Source organism: Lepeophtheirus salmonis, chromosome 6, assembly GCF_016086655.4.
Source record: "Lepeophtheirus salmonis chromosome 6, UVic_Lsal_1.4, whole genome shotgun sequence".
Classification (NCBI taxonomy): Eukaryota; Metazoa; Arthropoda; class Copepoda; order Siphonostomatoida; family Caligidae; genus Lepeophtheirus; species Lepeophtheirus salmonis.
In genome coordinates, this window is record NC_052136.2 from 4,269,229 (window position 1) to 4,289,827 (window position 20,599).

At 27.8% G+C, this 20,599-nt stretch overlaps 1 protein-coding gene across 11 annotated transcripts in view; it reads left to right on the plus strand.

Moving 5' to 3' along the window:
• Positions 1-20,599, plus strand: part of Stacl (SH3 and cysteine-rich domain-containing protein) — a 139,990-nt gene that overhangs the window by 76,520 nt on the left and 42,871 nt on the right. For all 11 annotated transcript variants that reach the window (XR_011780708.1, XR_005864734.2, XR_011780711.1 and 8 more), the window contains exon 8: positions 3,420-3,531. Coding sequence is in view for 5 of the 11 variants with exons in the window: in XM_040713982.2 (XP_040569916.1) it covers positions 3,420-3,531 (112 nt within the window). In the remaining 6 variants the exon portion in view is untranslated. The remainder of the gene's footprint in view (positions 1-3,419; positions 3,532-20,599) is intronic.

Consider the following 20,599-nt stretch of genomic DNA (forward strand, 5'->3'; position numbering starts at 1 on the left):
ATTTATATTTCATGTAGACTAATTCAATTTAAAGATAAAAACCACCATATTTATTAATTTTGATTCAAAAGGAATTTACAACTTTGTTCTTCAATTCTTTTTATACCAATGGAGTTCATTGAGGTGTAAATTAAGTATGAAATTTGAAAGATATTTATTTTATTGACTTCCATAATAACAATACTGTGAACTGTGAAACATATGTAATTTTAATTGCATTTTTTGAAGACAAAAAAAAATTCTAAGCTAGATAAAAAGTTAAAAAAATCCCCCCCCCATATTTAAAGTTAAGTTGTATGTGCTTCGTTGGACATTATTTTATGTCATTGATGCACTAATCACATAATTTGTAGACCATAAATCATTAAAAACTTCATCTTAATAGAATTTCTTAATAATATGTTATAGTTGCAGGATTAAGAGGATAATATGCAAAAGTCCTCATACAATTAATGGAATAATTATTTTCATTAATAATTTTTAAAACTAATATGAAGGATCAAAGCCCCTCTGATAATATTGTATACTTTTTATTATACAGATTTGGCAATACTAATATTTGATTAAATAATAAAAATAGTGCACGTGTACCCTGAGTAATATGATAAAAAAAATTTTTCACTCCAAATTCATATGAAATCCATGGAACTAATTTAAATACATTTTTATATATTATTTGCTTGTTTAAAAAAAGTTATAAAAAAATTTAATCATATCTGCAAGTGATTGGAAGAAATATTAAAAAAAGATGAAATTATTTCGAAACAACAATGTTTCTTTTCGAAACTTTAAGGGTGTTGAGCAACATCTAAATCTTTTTCAAAATTTTAGAGTCATCAATTTTTACCCACATGCATATTTTAAGCTTGTGAGAGCTAAACATTTATAAAATAAGTTTTAAATGGATCTCTATAATGTATGGTGTATTTTTCATTTAACTAATTCAATATTTAGAAATTTAATAATTAAATGTAATAAATCTTTAGAAATACTTTTTTATCTTAGGAATTTTATCATAGGTCTAAAACCCTCTGAAATCCCCGGAAACAGATTCCGAGAGAGAATCCCTTTCAATAATTTAATATGGAGGTGGTTTAAAAAGTTTCCAACCTCAACGCGAAGATTGCAGCACTTGTAAAGAAAAGCTATCACATCTATGTTAACAGTTACTTACCAAAGTTTCAGACATTTTGGACGTATAGTTGTTATGGAACAGTCATTTGAGTGATTGATTAAATAAATGTTTTTGAAAGGCAACACGCGTACGCAAATTAAAAATGAGTATGGATACCTTGCATTATCACTTACCCCAGTGAAATTTTGGGCAGCTGAATCCACCTTATCCTTAATTTGATAAGGTGAATGACAACTCGATACTCCATTTACTCGATTTTCACAACAGTACTCACAAAAGCTCACTCAAACGACTGTTACATAACAAATGTGTGTCGAAATTGCCTAAAACTTTAGTGATTGAACTGTCGACAAAAGTTACATAGATGTGTCTAGTTTTTAGTTACAAGTGCTTCCATCTACACCTTAGGGTCGGAACCTTTTAGACCACCCTCGTATATATATATATATATAAATATATAGTCTGCTTAACTATAAAATGCCATATATTGTCATTTGACAATTGTTCAGGAAGACAAATATTATATCTTAATTACTCTTTAAAGTTAATCCTATAACAATAAATATATTTTTTATCTAGTAAATAGGACGTTATTACATTCATAAAAGCTACAATAATCAGAGTATAAAAAAATATTATACATAATCTTCAGGAAAAGCTGAACATGAACGATTTTACCGGATATAATCAACGTTCCCATCTTTTTGGGATGACCCATCAATTATAAGAGTGGAAAAATTTGGATTATTGATGTAATGAATAGCAATAAAATTAATGCTTCTCCTAAAAAAGTCATTGCATACTAGTCAGGATAAATGGGATTGTCATTTTAAAAAATAGAAGGAAATATTTATATAAAAGCTTGACTTTCCTAAAATAAGGTCATTCTAAAAAAAAAAATAATACATTATTGTCTAAAAAGACTGTCATTCGATAAATATTACTAAAAAAATTCCTAAAATAAGATCCAAGAATCAAAATTTGTGAAAAAAAGAAAAAGTCATGCATTTCTTTTCTATTAAAAAATCTTTTTATATATGAGTCGAAAAAACAAAATCAACAACTCCCGTCCTCAAAGAAAAATCTTAGTGACAGTTTGGGATGGGAAAATTTTCACTTAAAATAGTAATATATATTCTGATACTAAGCCTTACACTAACACTTAGGATGAATATCGTGAAAAGTTGAATGAATAGATATTCTTTTATTTTTCTGAAAAAATATTTTCTTTTATTTATATTACATAATCATTTTATACATTATGGAATTCATCTAGCAACATAGTTAAAATTAACTGAACTTAAATAATGTTTTGACTAAACAACCGTACCCATGGACTCAAATAACCCTTGGCAATCATAATGTGACCTTGTAAAATATTGATTTGTGCGTCTGCTTCGACGGTTTTAAGATCTTTTGAGCATAATAGTAAATCTTTTAGGTCCTATTGAATAAAAATGATAGATCTATATGACAATATTTTAATCTACCAAAAACATAACATTAGCAATCAAAGCTTTTTATTTATATACTATCAGATTGGGGCAAAACTTACGCCTAAACATGTATACACATTACACAACTATTAATATGCTTTAGCAAACGGATAAAGAAAATAATTTGATTGTTACATATTTGAAATTGTGGTATCATGTAGGTAACAGGAGATGGGGAGATGTGGATTGGAAAGATGTTAATCCAATCACAGAATAAATACATAATGAATGAATGTCAAAAGAAATAATACTCTATAAATGTAATTTGAAAAATTTCCTATCGATTTCTTATATATGAAGGAAAGAAAGCTTATGTGTGTACAATGCACATGTGTTTGTCTAAAAACGAGGCCCGTGATAGAGACTATTATATTTCTTCTTCATAAAAAAAAAATAAGCAATCATTTCTTTTTAACAAGGCTTCACCAACCATATAGTACACATATACTCATATATATATATATGTGTATAGCTAGGCACAAGCAATATATCATTTAAAAAATATTTAAATATTAATCGATCTTACATTACATATTGCGTAGTATGTAATGGTATAACGTATTATTCCTTGATGAACGCTGTAATTTCAATCATTTATCAATTTCTTAACACATTCATATCCTACATACCTAAAAACATATGTTTCATGGAGATTTTTATTTATAGATATTTCATTTCTCTGTTTCCTGTCTTTTCTCTGTCATATACACGTATTTTTAACATATCAACATATATATTAATTTTTCTATATAATCAACGTATTTCTATGTTTTTTTTTGTATATTTAGAAGCTTGGAGAATCAACTCTATAATAAAGTCAATGAATTGCAAGAAGACATCAGTTTGAAGAGATTTGATCTACGCATCGCAAATTTACATTTAGCAGCAATTCAATCTCAGGTTTGTGATTTATTAGGACGTTTCAAAAATATGTTCATTTTATTTATTAAACAATTTCTATATTAATACACCAAAGACTGTCTTTCTTTATGAAAATAGTCCCATGGTACACTGTAAATTGTACTCCCTGATGTATATTGTAAATATATTTTGATGTAAGAAATAGCCATATAGTCGCATTAGTAAAATATTGCAGGCGTGTGTATATAGCATGGAACGTTTACACCAGGTGCACTGTATATCAATTCTATCAGAATATCATAAATATTTTTTTGACTTAAAAAATAACAATGTAGTTGTATTTATGAAATATTGCCGGTGTATATATGTATTATCGAATATTTAACACTGTTTCTATTTACTTTTGTTATAACCCTCCAATGTATATCATAATTCATGAAATGAATTGAGGCACAGAGGCGTTGGGAACCCTGGTTTGATTGTTTTTATTAGTAAACCCTCGAAAGAATAGAATACTCATCATTCATCCCATCATATCATTTTTTTTCTTTGCAAACTCAAATTATTATCCTTTGATTCTTGAGGAGAGAACGTCGAAGTATTGAGTAGTTACATTTGTTTTTGTTCATGAAAAAAAAAAGAGAGCAACACTAATGATTAGTGGGAGAGTTATTTTCTTTATATAAAAACAAAAATTGTCTTTTAGCCGACGCCTAATTACTCCGGACATTGTAGAATACTATCCCTAGCCAGCTATAAAGGCGGGTTCACACAACGACGGGCGAGGATAAAATTATACACAGATGCATTTCCCTCCTGTTTTAGAAAAATAACTAAATTCTCGACGTAGAATTTTACCTACACTCGTCATTGTGTGAAGCGTCCTTTACGTCCCCAACATGGCGTTGCTTATTTTGTGTATTAGCAAATCCCTGATTTCCTTCTAAATAGTCTATAACATATTACAAACATACATTTGTTTATAAATAGAGATATGAATGCAAATATATTTATTATAGAATGCCATTAATTACAAAGGGGAACACTCATTTTGTACAAATGAATTCAAAACAAAAAATGAATTTATCATTGGGTGCATACTCCAAAATTGATCTTGTTTTCCTCTCAGATTTTATAGGAGGGATTATAGCACTTTGGGAAGAAAAAAGCATCAATGTACTTTGTCTAAACTTTTTTTCATAGTGATCCAACTACATTTACCCCTATATTCATATATAGTTGGAGCAACAACAATATGTAGCTTAAAAGCTAAATAAGAGTTCTCGAAATATAATAAATAGGTCTCCTCATTATATATCTGTATTAATTCCGTACAACATGACTTTAAAGTGACTTTTATGTAATTTTGCCAAATGGATATCGCATATGTTTGTATGTTTATATATATTTGGAGCACAGTGACTATATGAATATTTTAAAGACTACATGCCTCATACGCTTATGTACTAGTGATGTACAAGATCCTTAAAATATAGTTCCAGCCTCTTTATTAGTTCCCGCCTACTTCTTGGATGAGGTTGAAGATCCAGTTTTTTCTTGTTTCCTTTCTGCTCCTATGTGATACCAGGGACGAGCAGGAGGTGGTAAAGACAGGACCGTCTTTATTGTTAAAAGCAAGTTGAACGAGCAGTGTCCTTCACCAAATAAGCAATTAATATTTTATATCTAATTTTTAGAGTGTAAATGTTATATTTTGCCTAGTTCGTCAAAAAGCTAGGGGTCGCTACTGGGTAGAAGGTGTTCAGGTGTTTGAGCTGGTTCCCTCTTATCTGAAGGAAAGAGAAATTACACTAGATGTATGATAATGCATCATTGTTTTTGATTTTTTTGGTACAAATTCACGGTTCACGAACTGATTCATTTGGAAGGAACGTATTATTTTCTGATTTTGAGCTACGGTTTGCAGTAAATTTTTTGATCTCCGTTTATAGCCATCCGAGACATCACTAAATTGCGCATACTTAATTATACATAATATTTATTTCAAATAATGGGTTAACACACGGCCATCCTTCGTTTTTTTCCCCCTTTCACTTTTTTGGGAGCCCATACAAAAAGTTTTTTATTTCTTTTTCAAACTCATCATCAAACAGATGTTAATGTGTTAATGTTAATTTTTTATGATACGGTAGTATCACTTTTTTTCATCATCCTAAGTAATACAATGCTTATGTACATATATGGATATTCTCCATAAAGCTATCAACATAAGTTGTTGAGGACGAAGAGAGAGAAACAGAGAGGGAGAAAGAGAGAGAGAAAACTCCCTTCTTTGAACACCCATCCCCTCTTTTTTTCTCCGTCTATAGAGACATGATATTTTGCGATCGTTCCCTTCCCCTTCCACTTTACTTTTATTTACTTTAATTCCAACTCAGTTTTTACGTTGATTTGCACATGATTGGAACAAAAAGTAGTGATGGTGGACGGATTAGTGCAGGCATTCGAAGTCTTATCATGATGCGATCCAATCATCATCATTCCCCACGACGGTCTTCATCAACATCCCATCAGCCTCGACGGATTGTGAAGGAGTTGGAAGGAAAAGATGAGGAGACTGAAGACAACATTGAGTTTTATTTGAACTCCTCTCAACATGGAAAGCTCATTCATGCACGAAGGTTTTTCCCCTCGACTAATAAGAGCTCTATTCTAAGACAAACCCGTTCTGCTTCATCCACTCCTATTTTTAGCAGGGTAAATAAAACAAACTTAATTATTATCTTTGGTTTAAATACAAACCAGAGATATAAGTTAAATAATAAACAACTTTGTTTAATGTTTACACATGATACGCAAAGAAACAACGTTACAATACTTAATTATCAACACACTACTCTCTTGAGATAAAGTTAATGAATTTATTCATATTTTTGTACATAAAGCAAACTGACTTAATGCTATGAACAGTTAGTTATTTTTTTACCATTCAAGTAGTCAACATTTTTTCTTCTGTGCAAAGAAGAACAGCCACCAAAAAGTTTGCTACACATTACTCATATATTTTTGAAAATGACGTAAAACCTCTTCTTTGTGATGATGCGGAGATGTACTTGATTAATAATCTTCCACTTGTTAGCATCTACTTTTTGATTCATCTTATTTGTACAACGAGCTACTTCAGAATAAAAAACACTTTTTTTTCCTTACCATAAATAAATTACTTGGATTAGGGACATAAATAATTAAAAAGTGGTGTTTTTGTAAGAATGAAAAGTCCTTGAATCAAGGTGTCCCATATAAGTAGATATTATCTGTCTACTTACACATTTACATACATAATTTAGTAGTCCCTTGGTATCCATATTCGTATAGAAAATTAATTAAAAAATAATAACATTTTTTTTTTAAATCGCCCAAATTTTTGTTAAAGAAGTTTTTTTTTGGAACCTTTTAAATTTAAATTTGGCTTTCTTATTTTTACGAATAAGTCTTATTACTAATTATGTCATTGTTATTCAGATCTGTAATGCTCGTCATGTGTTTATTATTAGGACCCTTATGACGAGTTCTATTTTTAAGCCTAAATCAATACTCCATGGAAATCATACATAAATTATGTTGTCCATAGTTGGATGACGCATAAATAAAAAATCAGAATTACGTATATTTGCTCTTGATTTGTCTACTCTTCTTTTCTTTATCAGTGTTCTGAACATTAATAAGTTTAATTTGAATTATTTTTTATTCAATTGCGAATGTTTTTTATTCAATTGTGAATATTTTTTATTCAATTGCGAATATTTTTTTTACAACTGAATGAAAAAATAATTCCAAAGAAATTGGCAAATAACTACCAACAGAACTTCAAACTTTTTTATTCCTGTTTTTGCTGAGGAAAGGTTGTGAGATAAAATAAAGATAACAACGTATACTAAATAAATGGGGGAAAAAGATAATTTTATACAAATATCTGCATATTAAAATTTGACTAGGCAAAATATCAAAAAACTCATTTTAAAACATTGATCTAAACTAGTTGAAATTGCGTGGACTAAAAAAATTATCACCTCATTTGTACTCAACTCAAATTTGAAGTTTTTTTTCAATTTTTTTTTAAAAAGCTCCGAGGTAACTATATACTTTTTTTGAGTCAATTCAATCTCAATGTAATAAACTTAGCATGAACAAATAGTATTAATGATATTAGCTCATATTAGTTTACAGACAAACTATGTAGGCACTAGTATTATGCTCGACTTTTACTCAAAATCGATAAAAAAATGATTTTATTACAGCTCACAATGATCTAAAATTACTCAAAATCGATTAAAAAATGATTTTATTAAAGCTCACAATGATCTAAAATTACTAAAAATCGTTGTAAATATAATTTTTTTAAAAATTCGATATTATTATAATTCAAGTAGTCCAAATTCGAAACATTCCATAATAATATGTCAAATCTTAGTATCGCTCAAATGTACAATAAAAAACTAAATACAAACTCTTATTTCTAATGTTTGTTGAATTTAAGTTGATGCATTTAAAAATGGAAAACTACATTACACATTATAAGGAATTTCTCAAAACCTCGGAACTTAATTTTGTTTACTCTTATCCACCATTAGAACACACTAAATATTAAGGTATATACTAGGCCAGTTTTAGTGTGAGCTTCACCTGGATCAAAGATAAATTTATTGATAAAAACCTGGTGTATCTTTAGCTCGTTGGGTTTTTGAAATTGGTATTCTGAAGTACAAATTTTCTCTTTCTCTGCTCTTGTTATTATAATTTAAATCCTGACTAATGAAATACCATTTCAGATGCATTCAATTATATTCAAAACCTGATTGAATATTCTTTTGTGGTCAAAAAAGACAGAGAGCAACCTTGAGGATTTGTAACAGAGTTATAATTACAAATCCTTGTTGTACTCAGAGTAGAATTGAAAATCGACATCGGAGTAATTCTTTCCTTTTCCCACTTCTCCCTTATCACAGCTGATTGTATTTTATATAATGAATCGACATGACAATCAAATAGTGTTTGTTCAAAACATTCTTCAAATTGCCAAGGATTACCATGTTGATTTTCGTTTTCTTTTTTTTAATATGACTGAAATGCAAACAGTTTTCATTATATGAATAATTCCACTTCTTTTGCTTAAGAAATGCGGTAGCTTTATATAATAATATTTTCTTAAACGGCTTTAAAAAAAAAGAATGATCAATATTATTTTTACAAAATATTATCTATTCTTATATTTTGGAGGACCTTGTTTTTAGAAAAGGTAACTTCTTTTTATATTTTTATGACCATTTAAAACAAAAATAAATCATTTTCTTATCGCTATAGAGAGTCTGCAATAGTTTTGATTCCACTTACCAGGATTTTAGCTCTCTTATTGGTGATCGGATAGAACTTTAATGGAACACATTGGAAAGAAAAAAAGTCTTCCATTTTCCAAAATGTGTTATTATTTGAACATGGCCTAAAAAGTAAGCATATTTTATTACCAAAAACTAAATGAAGTAGTCTTTATTTTCGGGCAGCAAGTTTCTAATCCTATCCCTGATTTTGACACACACCTATAAGATTTTAGATATATCTAAGACAGCGCTCAGTTGCTGTTGATATTTCCCTTAATCTGTCATTCATGGAACTTGTTAAAAATGCTCCCTGTGCACCCCTTAAATAGGCCCTGGAAATATAGTATTTATTTTGGCTTCCTTCCTTTTGTAGTTTTTTTAGTCGATAAATTTCGATTCAATTCAATTTTATTTCAAATTACCACACTAATTTAAACACACTTGAGCTCTGATATTTTTAATCATCATTTAAAGAAATGAAAAAAATATTATTTGAAAAATTGTTAATATATTTTTCCATAAGTAAATAAAGAAAATGAATAGTCCTATAAAATATTTACACCCTTACCAATAAATATATGTATGAACGTACTTACAAGTACATATGAAATTTAAATCCTTTTACAAATAAAATAGAGATTGGAGGGATTATGGTTATGATTATTTGATAGAGATTGTGGTTCGGTGCTGAGGCAATATTATAGTAATTCATTTATATATTAATAGAATCTACATAAAGAGCTATGCATTTCCACATTGTACATATGTACTTACTAATGAAAGGAGGAAAGAAAGAATAAATTATTTATTAATTAAGATTAATTATTGTGTCTTTATTTCGTAAGAGTTTTTTTAAATAATGAAGGACTCCTCATTAGAAATGTCAATTTCATTCAATGTCCCTTCCTTCGCCCTCTCATTATTTAAGATGATAACCGGAGCTACAAATTCTTACAAACTCACTTATCTCCTTCTCATATTTCCGCCTGGTTATCACAGCGTTACCTCTCTAACATAACCGTTTACGATTTATTTTGCTCTCAGCTGTAAATGTTGTCACTTCCTTTCCCCCTACCAGTGTTCTGTACAGGAATTTGATCAATTTGAATTTGACGCTATCGTGAAGGTGCTATTCTCTACAATTATTGTATTTTACAGCTGTATAGAATCGTTTAACAGCTACCAACTGATTATGTGCTTTTTTTACGTTTCTTCTTCAAAGAAAAGTTGGAAGACACAGTAAGGGTAACTGCATGTTATACTTATAAACATACGCTGAAAAAATAATTTTTTTTTGGTAACCCTGTCAATTTGAATAATACTTTGCAGGAGAGGGGCATAGCTGTCTTGACTTTTTAATTAAACTTCCCAAGGGATCATTAATATAACTCTCTGTCCTTCATGAGCACACAAACGATTGATTACTTTATACTAAAATGTTGTTTTCTCAAGTATGAAATGATAATGAAAACAGCTTTAAAAAAACAACAACACTGTTTAGTTTGCCAAATACCTGTGAGTGAATTTAAAACTGTACATATGGATAATTTTCAACTTCTAGGCAAGGGGTGGACAAACTATGGGCTGCATGTAGCTCGATAAAAATCTTCTATTAAGTGTTATTAATTGGATAAAGGTAAAGTTTTCACAGTTAAATAGCTTTAAATATTCATTAATTAAACTTAGCTTTTTTATATTTAATAGTATAAAATTGTTCAAAGCAGCTAAATAATAAGTAATTCTAATGCAACCAATTAACATTAGTGTCAGTTATAATAACTTTGATTTTCTTGTACATATCTATTAGAGTTGTGGTCTGTAAATCCAAGAGCAATCTGAGACGGTTTTAGTATTGACTACTTTGGTCAAAATATAAAAATTGACGAAAAAATGTTATTCTTTTTTATAAAAAGGAAATTTTGGCCTTCGGGTTAAACTTTGATCTACGACTGAAGTGTAGTTCTAAATTGGCCTAGAAAAATAATTTAAGAATGAATAAAAAAAAAAAAAAAAAAAAAGGGTTATCAAACACCCTCTCATGAATAATTTCTATTAATTATACTATGCATTTCAAAATATAATTTTGAACAAATCAGCAATCGAAATGAAATGTAATTTATTAAATTTTTTTTTTTACATTTTGATGATGGAGCAATGACTAGCCTAAAGTGCAGTTGAATATTTTGATACAACATAATATAAATATTTTATCAAAGTATATTCAATAATACAATTGTCAAATTTTCCCCAACAATAAGTTTAGCTATCGTAAAACACCAACGTATTATCTATTTATATTTTTTGTTTCATGTAGATATAACCATTTGCCTTCGTTTTGGATATATGGCTTAACCAAACTAATCGGAATCAATAATTGAGATTGAATTCCTTCTTATGTAAGGATGATTTAGATAATAGCAAGCGTTGATAAATTTCTACATAACAACACTTTCCCTTTTTTAAAAGAATAACTAGGGATGGGAATATCGTTTCAAATCAATGTCTGAGAGTATGTCAAAATAGATCACATTGAGAGACTACATATCTGCTGGGAGAGAACACTATAAACTATAACACTGATTGTTCACTGTTATGTTATAATTTTCAAAATAAGTAGAAATAATTAATAGGAGGATTCATATTTTGCTTTTACAACATACTCTTTGTTTTTAATTTACGCTCACCGCAATATAAACAATATTCCCATCCCTAAGAATAACTTAAGGCTTGACTTAAAATTTTACGTAGGCACGCTATTGTCTAATCCGAGTCCCCTCCTTTAAAATGATACTAGAGTGTTTTCACACGATGCTAGTATTGTTGAAGTCGGTCATCTAGAGAGCATAACCAAATTAATTTTATTAGAATAAAAAGTCGTATTTTTCATTAAGATTAAGTAAAAAGAGAGGAACAACTGCTTTTTATTTTGAGGTTAAAAGTGGATCAACAGATAACAAGACCAAAAACTTTACTCTCAATCATATTAAATTTTGTAAAGGTAATATATTTTTTTGTAATTCTCCTACTTTTCTCGTCTCTAAATAAATCCAAAACAAAAGTAATTCTAAAAAATTTACATCCCTTTATCTATTAATTTGTTTAAATTCAAATATCACTTGTTTCTTTAACATAAAACTATATCCCATACAATAGCTTGGTCTTTTTACATATAAAAAATAATTTGATGAAGTTTTTTCTAGACTATTTAGAAATTTTATCTTATAAATATATCAACTCTTTGCCTCTTCGAAACTGGAATTATTTTCAGTTAATAATGTAATCTGAAAATGTCAGAGACAACACGCTTTATGAAAATACTTTATGTTTTCTGAAATGTGCAATGTATTATCAAAATACATTGCACATTTCTTTTATTTATTATATTAACATAAATAATTTAAGAGGCCGATTGGGGACTTTTGGAGTCACCTATGCAAATTTATTATAAATTACAGATTTTATGGCCTTTATTGTGTTCCATTAAATATTGAAACAAATTATTACCTTTTTCGAACTTTTACTGACATTTTTTATTCAATTGTGAACCAAACCATGGTATTGGTGTCCATATATATATTTATACAGACTTATATCTGTCTTTTACATATAGAATGCAATAATGTTGGATTGATTCAGCTAATTTTGGTTTGTGGGTATCTTGAATCACTTTGCTTAACTCAAGTTATATTTTCGTTTACTGCCCCAAGTGTGATTGCCCAAAATGTTTAGATCCTAGCTAGAAAATTAAAGGCCCTAAGCCTTAATGCATAATATTTAGCTTTTTTGATAAATAATTCAAGGAAAAATCTATTTTTTTCGTCCCAAACTTTATTCTCAGTACAAATTTTTATTTTAAACCCAAGGATATTATTTTTTTGTAATAATATACACAGTCATAAATGTATCTCTACTTGCAAAAAATCGTATAATGCCAGTACAATATTTATTATTTTGGAAAAAAAATATATATATTTCAATAAAATCAAATAATAAAAAGCATGACAAGGGATATAACAGCTGATATTTATTAGTGATTTTTGTTTCAAATTTCCAACAACAATGAGTAAATTTAATTAAATTTATAAAAAATATTTAATAAATACACAAAATATTGATAAAAAGAGTTTAATTGAAATTGGGGAAACTCGAGATAAATTCAATCGTCCTAAAATTTGGCGTGAAATATTATTTCATAGTATTACGAATTCCCTATTCCTTCTATAATGGATTTCTAAAAATCAGTAATTTTTAATGTGCCTTTATTGTTTTGATGAAGATACACAGAGTAAGTAAATATTATAGGATAACCATTACTCCATCTGACCTAAGAATGTTCTTTTAATTCCATTTATTAAGTATATATCCTTCTCTATGAAGGAACGAGTATCCAACCTAAGCACATTGGGTTCAAGAGAATAATTTTTGACCCAATGGTTATCCGTTGGAGCTAAGTCGTTCCAGAATACTTTTCTGTCTTGATTTTTTCTAGATCATTCTGGACCGATATGTTTCTCTTTTCTAAAAGAAAAGGGTGAATTTTCTTCAAATTTATTTTCTTAAGCATATGTATTTTTTTTTTTACAATGAGATTGGTTTAGTTCGAGATTGTAACGAATTATTTCAAATTATAACAGTTTTTCCAACATGTATAGGATTTAGAATTTCCAGACCAAACCCCAGTTCTAATATTTATGTTTATACCAAGTGTGAATTTTAATTACGGAAAATTAAAAAATAAATTATATCACAATTTATTTTCCAAAATTAATTCAGCTATTCACAAATCTTTTGCTGTCCATAGTGAAGTGAATACTTCAAACCAACCACCTTTAGCTTCAACCCTAACGTCCAAACTCGCCTTGAATCTGGCAAAGGTTTTGATGAGGACCTAATTGTCCATAATATCCACTGTTTCGAGAATGGAAGCCCTTCAGGATTAAACAGTATTATATATATGCACTTGATATTGAGGTCTAAACTTCTTTGGATTTTAAATCCCCACCCTGTAAATAAGTACATACAAGAAAAGGATAATGTATTTATGTTAAAAAACTGTTTATGCTGTTATAAAATTCCTTACGCAAATGATTTGTTGCCTTTCCTTTGGCATAAATAAATTTATGAATCTATTTGAAAAAGAAATAACCACACACTCGATTACCTAATAACTTTTTTCAGATGTTTAGTTATATGTTCATACATAGATAGATAATAATATGTACTATGTATGATAACCGATACATTTTTTCACTATTAGATATGATATATAAATATATCTATATAAAAATAGAACAGAAATACAATAACACGTTATACAAGTGTTGTTATAAGAGAAATTAATTAATTTTTCAATTAGTTCACTCAATAAAGTTTTTTTTTCTTTTTCCTCTTTCCTTTTCAAACTAACAAATAACTTAACATTTGCTTAATATACACAAAAGATGCAATAAATATGAATTACTTTAGTTCTTGTTGATTTATTTCTTTGTCAGTAAGAAACATTCTTCCTTTAGTACCCAAAAAATGATAACATTTCTACAAGTTGTAGATAAAGATGATAAGGGGGTGGGGGGATTGTAAAGTGTTACAAAACCAAATCTTTATTTTAATCCGTGTATATATGTACATTAGACTGATTTTAAGCCTTAAAATGATTTCAAGAATGAATTTAAAAGATAGTTTTTGGAGTCTCAAATGATGAATATATATATAAATGAACTATAAAAGTATATTTGATAATAATTTATTGGTCACTTACTATCAAAAAACGATATTTGAGTTGTAAAAATGAAAATAAAAATCCGAATATATTCTCGTAATATGCTGTACCAAAAGATTATACTTATATTCTTGTAATATCTTTTGGAATAAAATACTCGTAACATGAGGCATATTAAAGAAATTTTTTAAGGGATCTACTTAGCTTAATGAAAATTACGTATCTCGATTAATCTTAATAATAAAAGAACTTGCAAAAATTATCAGGTTTATAATTTACCGCTTTTCAAATCAAAAGGGTTCCATATAGCTCACTTTTTTTTTTGACATTTAGAGGTTACTTTCTTGTTTAGATGAATAAATAACAAATATAAAATATTTTGAGATACCAAATTCCGAATTTTGGCATTACGGTAATAGAAATACAAGATTATCCCATCATGTGATCACACTTGCTAGAATTTTCAATTTGATGTATCGTACCAACAAGACAAAAAGGTGTTAACAAAACACACAAACAATCATAGTCTATGACGTCACTATTGCTAGAATTTTCAATTTGATGCATCCTACCGACAGCTGGATAAGAAAAATACGTTTTGTCAAAAAATGCAGCACTCAATAGAACTATGACGTCAATATTGAAAAGCGTGGTGGAATTCAAACATCAGACGTACTCGTATTATGGTATAAGCTTGTATTTCTATTAACCTTGACGGTACATTATAATGTAATTACTAAATCTACATATATATACATATGTAGATATATATCCTGTTTATTAAACTTGAACGTGTTTTTTTTGTCTTGAAATTTTTTATCAAATAAAACACATTTACTAGGAGTATTGTCAAGTAGAAAAAAATAATTTTTCCCAGAAAAAAAAATTATACAGTTATAAAACATGAAACTTGACTTCTAATTGATTTTTTTTAATACACATAAGATTGAAGGACCATAAACTTGTACATATATAGGAAACCCTCCCAAATGAACATCTTAATAATCAAAACATTCTTGAAAATCCTCAATTAATTAAAAAAATAAATTAAAGTGACTAAATTTTAAAAGTTTATCCTCTGAAAGCAAGCAACAGCCACACTCTTAAGCTTATGTGACATCAAAGATACTATTTACATATATAGCAGATACAGATACAAGTATCTACTCATACTTACTGACAGGGCTGTTACATATGAATGGGCAGTTGCAGTTTGACGCATTTTGTTGAATATTATATTTAATATGTGCAACAAAAAACATTTAAAGGCTAAATAGTTTTTTTATATTGAAACTTTGTATGGGAAATGTTGAAATAACTTTGTCGTTGATTGATCAATATGGCTCAAAATTTATGTCTCTTCAATTATTTAAAGAAATATTTTTGACAAATGTAATTTTTGGAAATTTATCTCTAAATACAGTCAAACAAAAGTATGCAGTGTTAAAACTCGACACGTCTAAGTCAAACCAGCTACCACTTATTGAGCCAAGAGTCTTTTCTATTTGTTTTATGAAACTATATCAATTGATAATGAATATATTATTTATATAGGTTTGAATCTGACAGAATAAATAACATTCCTGTTGATTTCATGGAAAGATATTGTTAAATAGTTATCAAATCAAATATCGATTTGATTCTACCTCGCAGAGTGGAAAATAAATTCTTATCACTTTAATGATTTTTTTTTGCTTATTAATCGACTTGTGCTTCACCTTTTTATTTGATATTCGGTAACTTTTCATAATTTCAAATAAAACTACTGAATCGCAATGTTTATTTCTAAGTCTATAACACCAACAATTAATATAGTTGTGTGATAAAATTTTTGTCAATTTTTGAAATTAAAATCCTTTTCAATTTTTCAGAACATAAAATACTTTTATTTTTTGAAAATCAGTCAAAATCAAAGATTTTTTTCTTTTAAATTTAGATTTTTGAGCTTTTGGTTAGAAATGGAGAACTTTATTAATATTTAAAAAAGCTGTGGCAGTATGTTTGCTGATGTTTATAAGCAAATTAATTGCTTTTCTTCTTCAACCATCTCTAAAAATATATTTATAACTTTTCAAACACAATATGAGTACTAAAATATTCGAACTAAGAAATTTGTATTACATTTTAGAAAGCTTTTAGTTATTCACATAAAAATATATCGACTTACGAATTAAAATTTATGTTTCTTCCGGGATCATGTAATTTTGTGAAAATGCAATTTTTTAGGTAACATAATCTGATTTTTAAAAGGGTTTTGTTTGAAGATTAATATAATCATTTTTAAAGCCAACGGATTTGAGTTGAAGAGTGCATAATTCGTTCTTTTTTTTTATTTTTCAAGATTATATGTTCCTTAACCCATTTTGCTTCAATAGTGCTGACTTCATTTTATTTTTTTATATAGAAATTTCTAAAAGAAAAGTTTTTTTTTAAAATTCCTTGTTAAGAAGTGATAAACATTGTAATAAACAAAAATACTAATTTAAATAGGTAAACATTTGAGTTTTTATATATTGTTATATGAACCTAGAGTGATTTATACAAAAAATAATCGCAAAAAAATTCCGCAATATTTAATAATCACTAATGAGATATTAGCCCATACTTAAAATAAGCATTACATAATAGGAAAAATAGATTTATTTTTATGGGGTTGACTTATTTTTTTCATAATCAAACCATATAAATAGTAAATAATTATTCAAAAATTTCGAATCACAGTTTTTGAAAACCTGATTTGATGTGAAAAAACTCATTAAAAATTCCCAATTAATTCGTTAATAACTCAAATAAAATTAGATCCAGCCATAGACTAAGGTGTTTATGAAAAGTAAAATTAAATTAACTTGTTTGTTTTCGATAATAATTTTGATTGTCTTTTATCTCCAATTTTTACTTATCTAGTAATGGTTTTGTAGTTTTAACCACTACCTCTATTCTAAAGGGTAAAAAATGATGCAATTAGAAGCTTCAAATTGTAAATTAACGAATTGAGTGATAATAGTAAATTAAGAAAATACATTTATTTAAAACTAAATTGTCTCTAAGACAAAACTTTGTTTATTTAAGGCAATTTCAAGAGTTTTATAAATTGATATGTTCAAAGCTAATTAAAAATTAGGATTTTGGTGAAATATTCCACCCTGGGTCAATTTTCCTTTTCCTTTCGGCAATTTTCCTCTTCGGTCAATTTTGCAAGTCCCACAATATATTAATTTAAAACTCATTTGGATTTTCAATTATAGTATAAAATGTTCTCGAAAGTATTTATTTTATAAGATTCTAAGAAGGAATAAAGTTTATATTTTATTGAATTAAAAAATAACCGTTATATTATTTTTTATTCCAATTGAGAATAAACTAATTTTCTTATTAAAAATATGAACATACCTATATTAAATCCCCAAGCAAGCATTAAATACTCTTTAAAGCAAATGAAATAATTAAATGTTAAAATAGTTTGTTTAGTCCTATGAAGCTCCAGGGTATTTGTACACCCCTTTACTTTTAAATGCTTTTGAAAGAATCAAAAACAATATTGTACAAATATGTGAGATAGATGAAAAATTCTTACATAAATTTTATTATATTTGATATACTTAAAGCATGAAGTGGAATGTTTCTGTTATAAAGTGATGAAATCAATGTTTCATGTGTTACAGTCCTCATTTACAAAAAAAAAATTGAATTAAATTTAAGTGAAAGCACTCAAAAGCAAATAAATTAGATCTAGCAGCACATTGAAATACATATTACGAATAAAGCGAATACTAAAATTAGTTATGTATAAATATATGGAAATTGATATTTGAATGAGTGACGTTAAACTCTCTCTTTATTAACCCATTAACCTATTAATATGAATATTAACAAACAAATTTAAGTTTTTAAGAAATTAATTCAAACAACGCTGTTTTTTTTAATATGTATTTTGACTTCAAGTGAGTGGCGGTATAACTAAATTAGAGGGTCAATTAGTAACATGTCACGAGTAAAAATTGCCAATGATAAGTCGTTTTTTATTAAGTAACCAAAATGAAAGACCAATATACTCGGGTCGTGGGCATAAAAAGCCGAGTATTAATCAGATTTTGTCAATTTCAACAGGTGAACAAATTCCAGCAAACTAATTCCTTTTCATATATTAATTTAAAAATTATCGTTGGATTTAATGGATAAAATTATAAATACTCATAATAGAGTGTTAATTTTAATGTTGTGTCAACTTCAGCCCATAAACTAAAACAAACACAAATAAGTAAAAAATATTATTTAATACGGTACTTGCTCCCCGCCAATTCATTATTTTAGGTTTTTTTTTCTTCTTTAGGAGCACTAATGAGCTTTTATTTTGTAGTAACAGTGATAATACAAAACCTTGGTATACTTATTTTTTGTCTATCTGCTAGAAAAACTTTAAAACAGGACTAATTAGAAACTCAATTGGAGATATCAGCAGCCTCAAAATTCACAACGTTTTTTGAGTTTTAGTTATAGAATTCAAGCCCACCCGATAAAATGTCAAGTCGACTAGGGTTTTTTTAAATTTGAAAATGGAGTCAAATTATCATCGAGAGAATTGAATCGAACCAAGTTGATAATTTTTTGAGTCGACAAAATACTCGTGCATTAGATATGAATAGATAAAATGTTGTATATACTTAGCTTAAAGTTACCCATACATAATTTACAATGTAAATTTAGAAAATATGGCATAATATTAAATTATGAAAGATTTTGTAGAGCTTTATCTAAAACATTTCGACTTTGAAAAATGAAAAGTTAAAACAATGTATTTATTAGCAACATAAATTTCTGCTTTTAAAAACCAATAACCAATAAAATAAAACTTAAAAGATCAGAATCAATATAAATTAAATACGAATGTAATTTTCAACTAATCTTGATTAAATATATATTAGTATAAGGCAAAATATAGTACTTGACCCTTAATTTAGTTTTTGCAAAATAATCAACAAGGGTACCAGTCACATCCAAAGACCAAAACAATACATTATGAGTAATTAATATGCGTTAGTTCCACTAAAAATATAGTGGTCATAACCCGATATAGTACCATATTGATGTATCTATTCTATAAACGGTTGATTTACGCTGATGAACACACGTCAAATATGTTAGGCTAATTTTTAAGTTAATATGTGGAATTAGGGAAACAAAATTTAAATGACAATTTTTCAATAATTCTTTAAAATAAGGATTGATGGACTGACAATTTATTTGTGAGCAAAAATTGTACTGCTGAATAATGAATATTCAGGCGAAAAACAAGTGTTTTATTAGAAATAGTAAAATAGTTGCAGCATATAACAAAAGGCATTAGTCGTAGAGTTGTTGTACAATTTAAACAATGTTTGTTCTTGTTACCAATCTGAACAGTGATAACTTTATATTCTAAAACTTGTATCGTTATTCCTTCATTCTTGAAGAGAGAATATATGAGTAGAAAGTAATTCTGAAAGACGGAAAGCAACGTTGATGATTTGTTGGGGAGTTTTAAGTTAAACTCAAAGTAGAGTTTATGATCGATATTGGATTAATTACTAGTTATGTTCTTGCTAGATACGAAGTTGGATTTGTGTATATTTCATTTCTATAATAGCTGCATGAAAACTTAATTGTCGTTCTCCTGAACATTTCTCTAACTGTCGGCGTTATCATACCAATTTTAGGTTACTCCCCCTCCCCCTTAGGATAAAGTACATAGAATTTACTCTAATAATACATTTCTTATAAGTTCATCTAATGGCTTTCTAAAAAAAAATTAATGGAAGAGATCCAAAGTATTTTAATAAATTATTAATAAAATTTTTTGGCGAACCTATAAAAGCTTTTTCATTTTTTGCACCTTATTATATATTGGATATTGTTTATTATTTTATTTAATACTCTATGAACAAAATTTGAAAGCATATGAGGTTTTCCGATCGTAATCAATCTTTTGTCAAATACTACATGAAATATAGTAAAATAAAAAAAAGCTACAAAATTTATTTTGATAGCGTTTTTTGAAACAAAATATTGATGTATC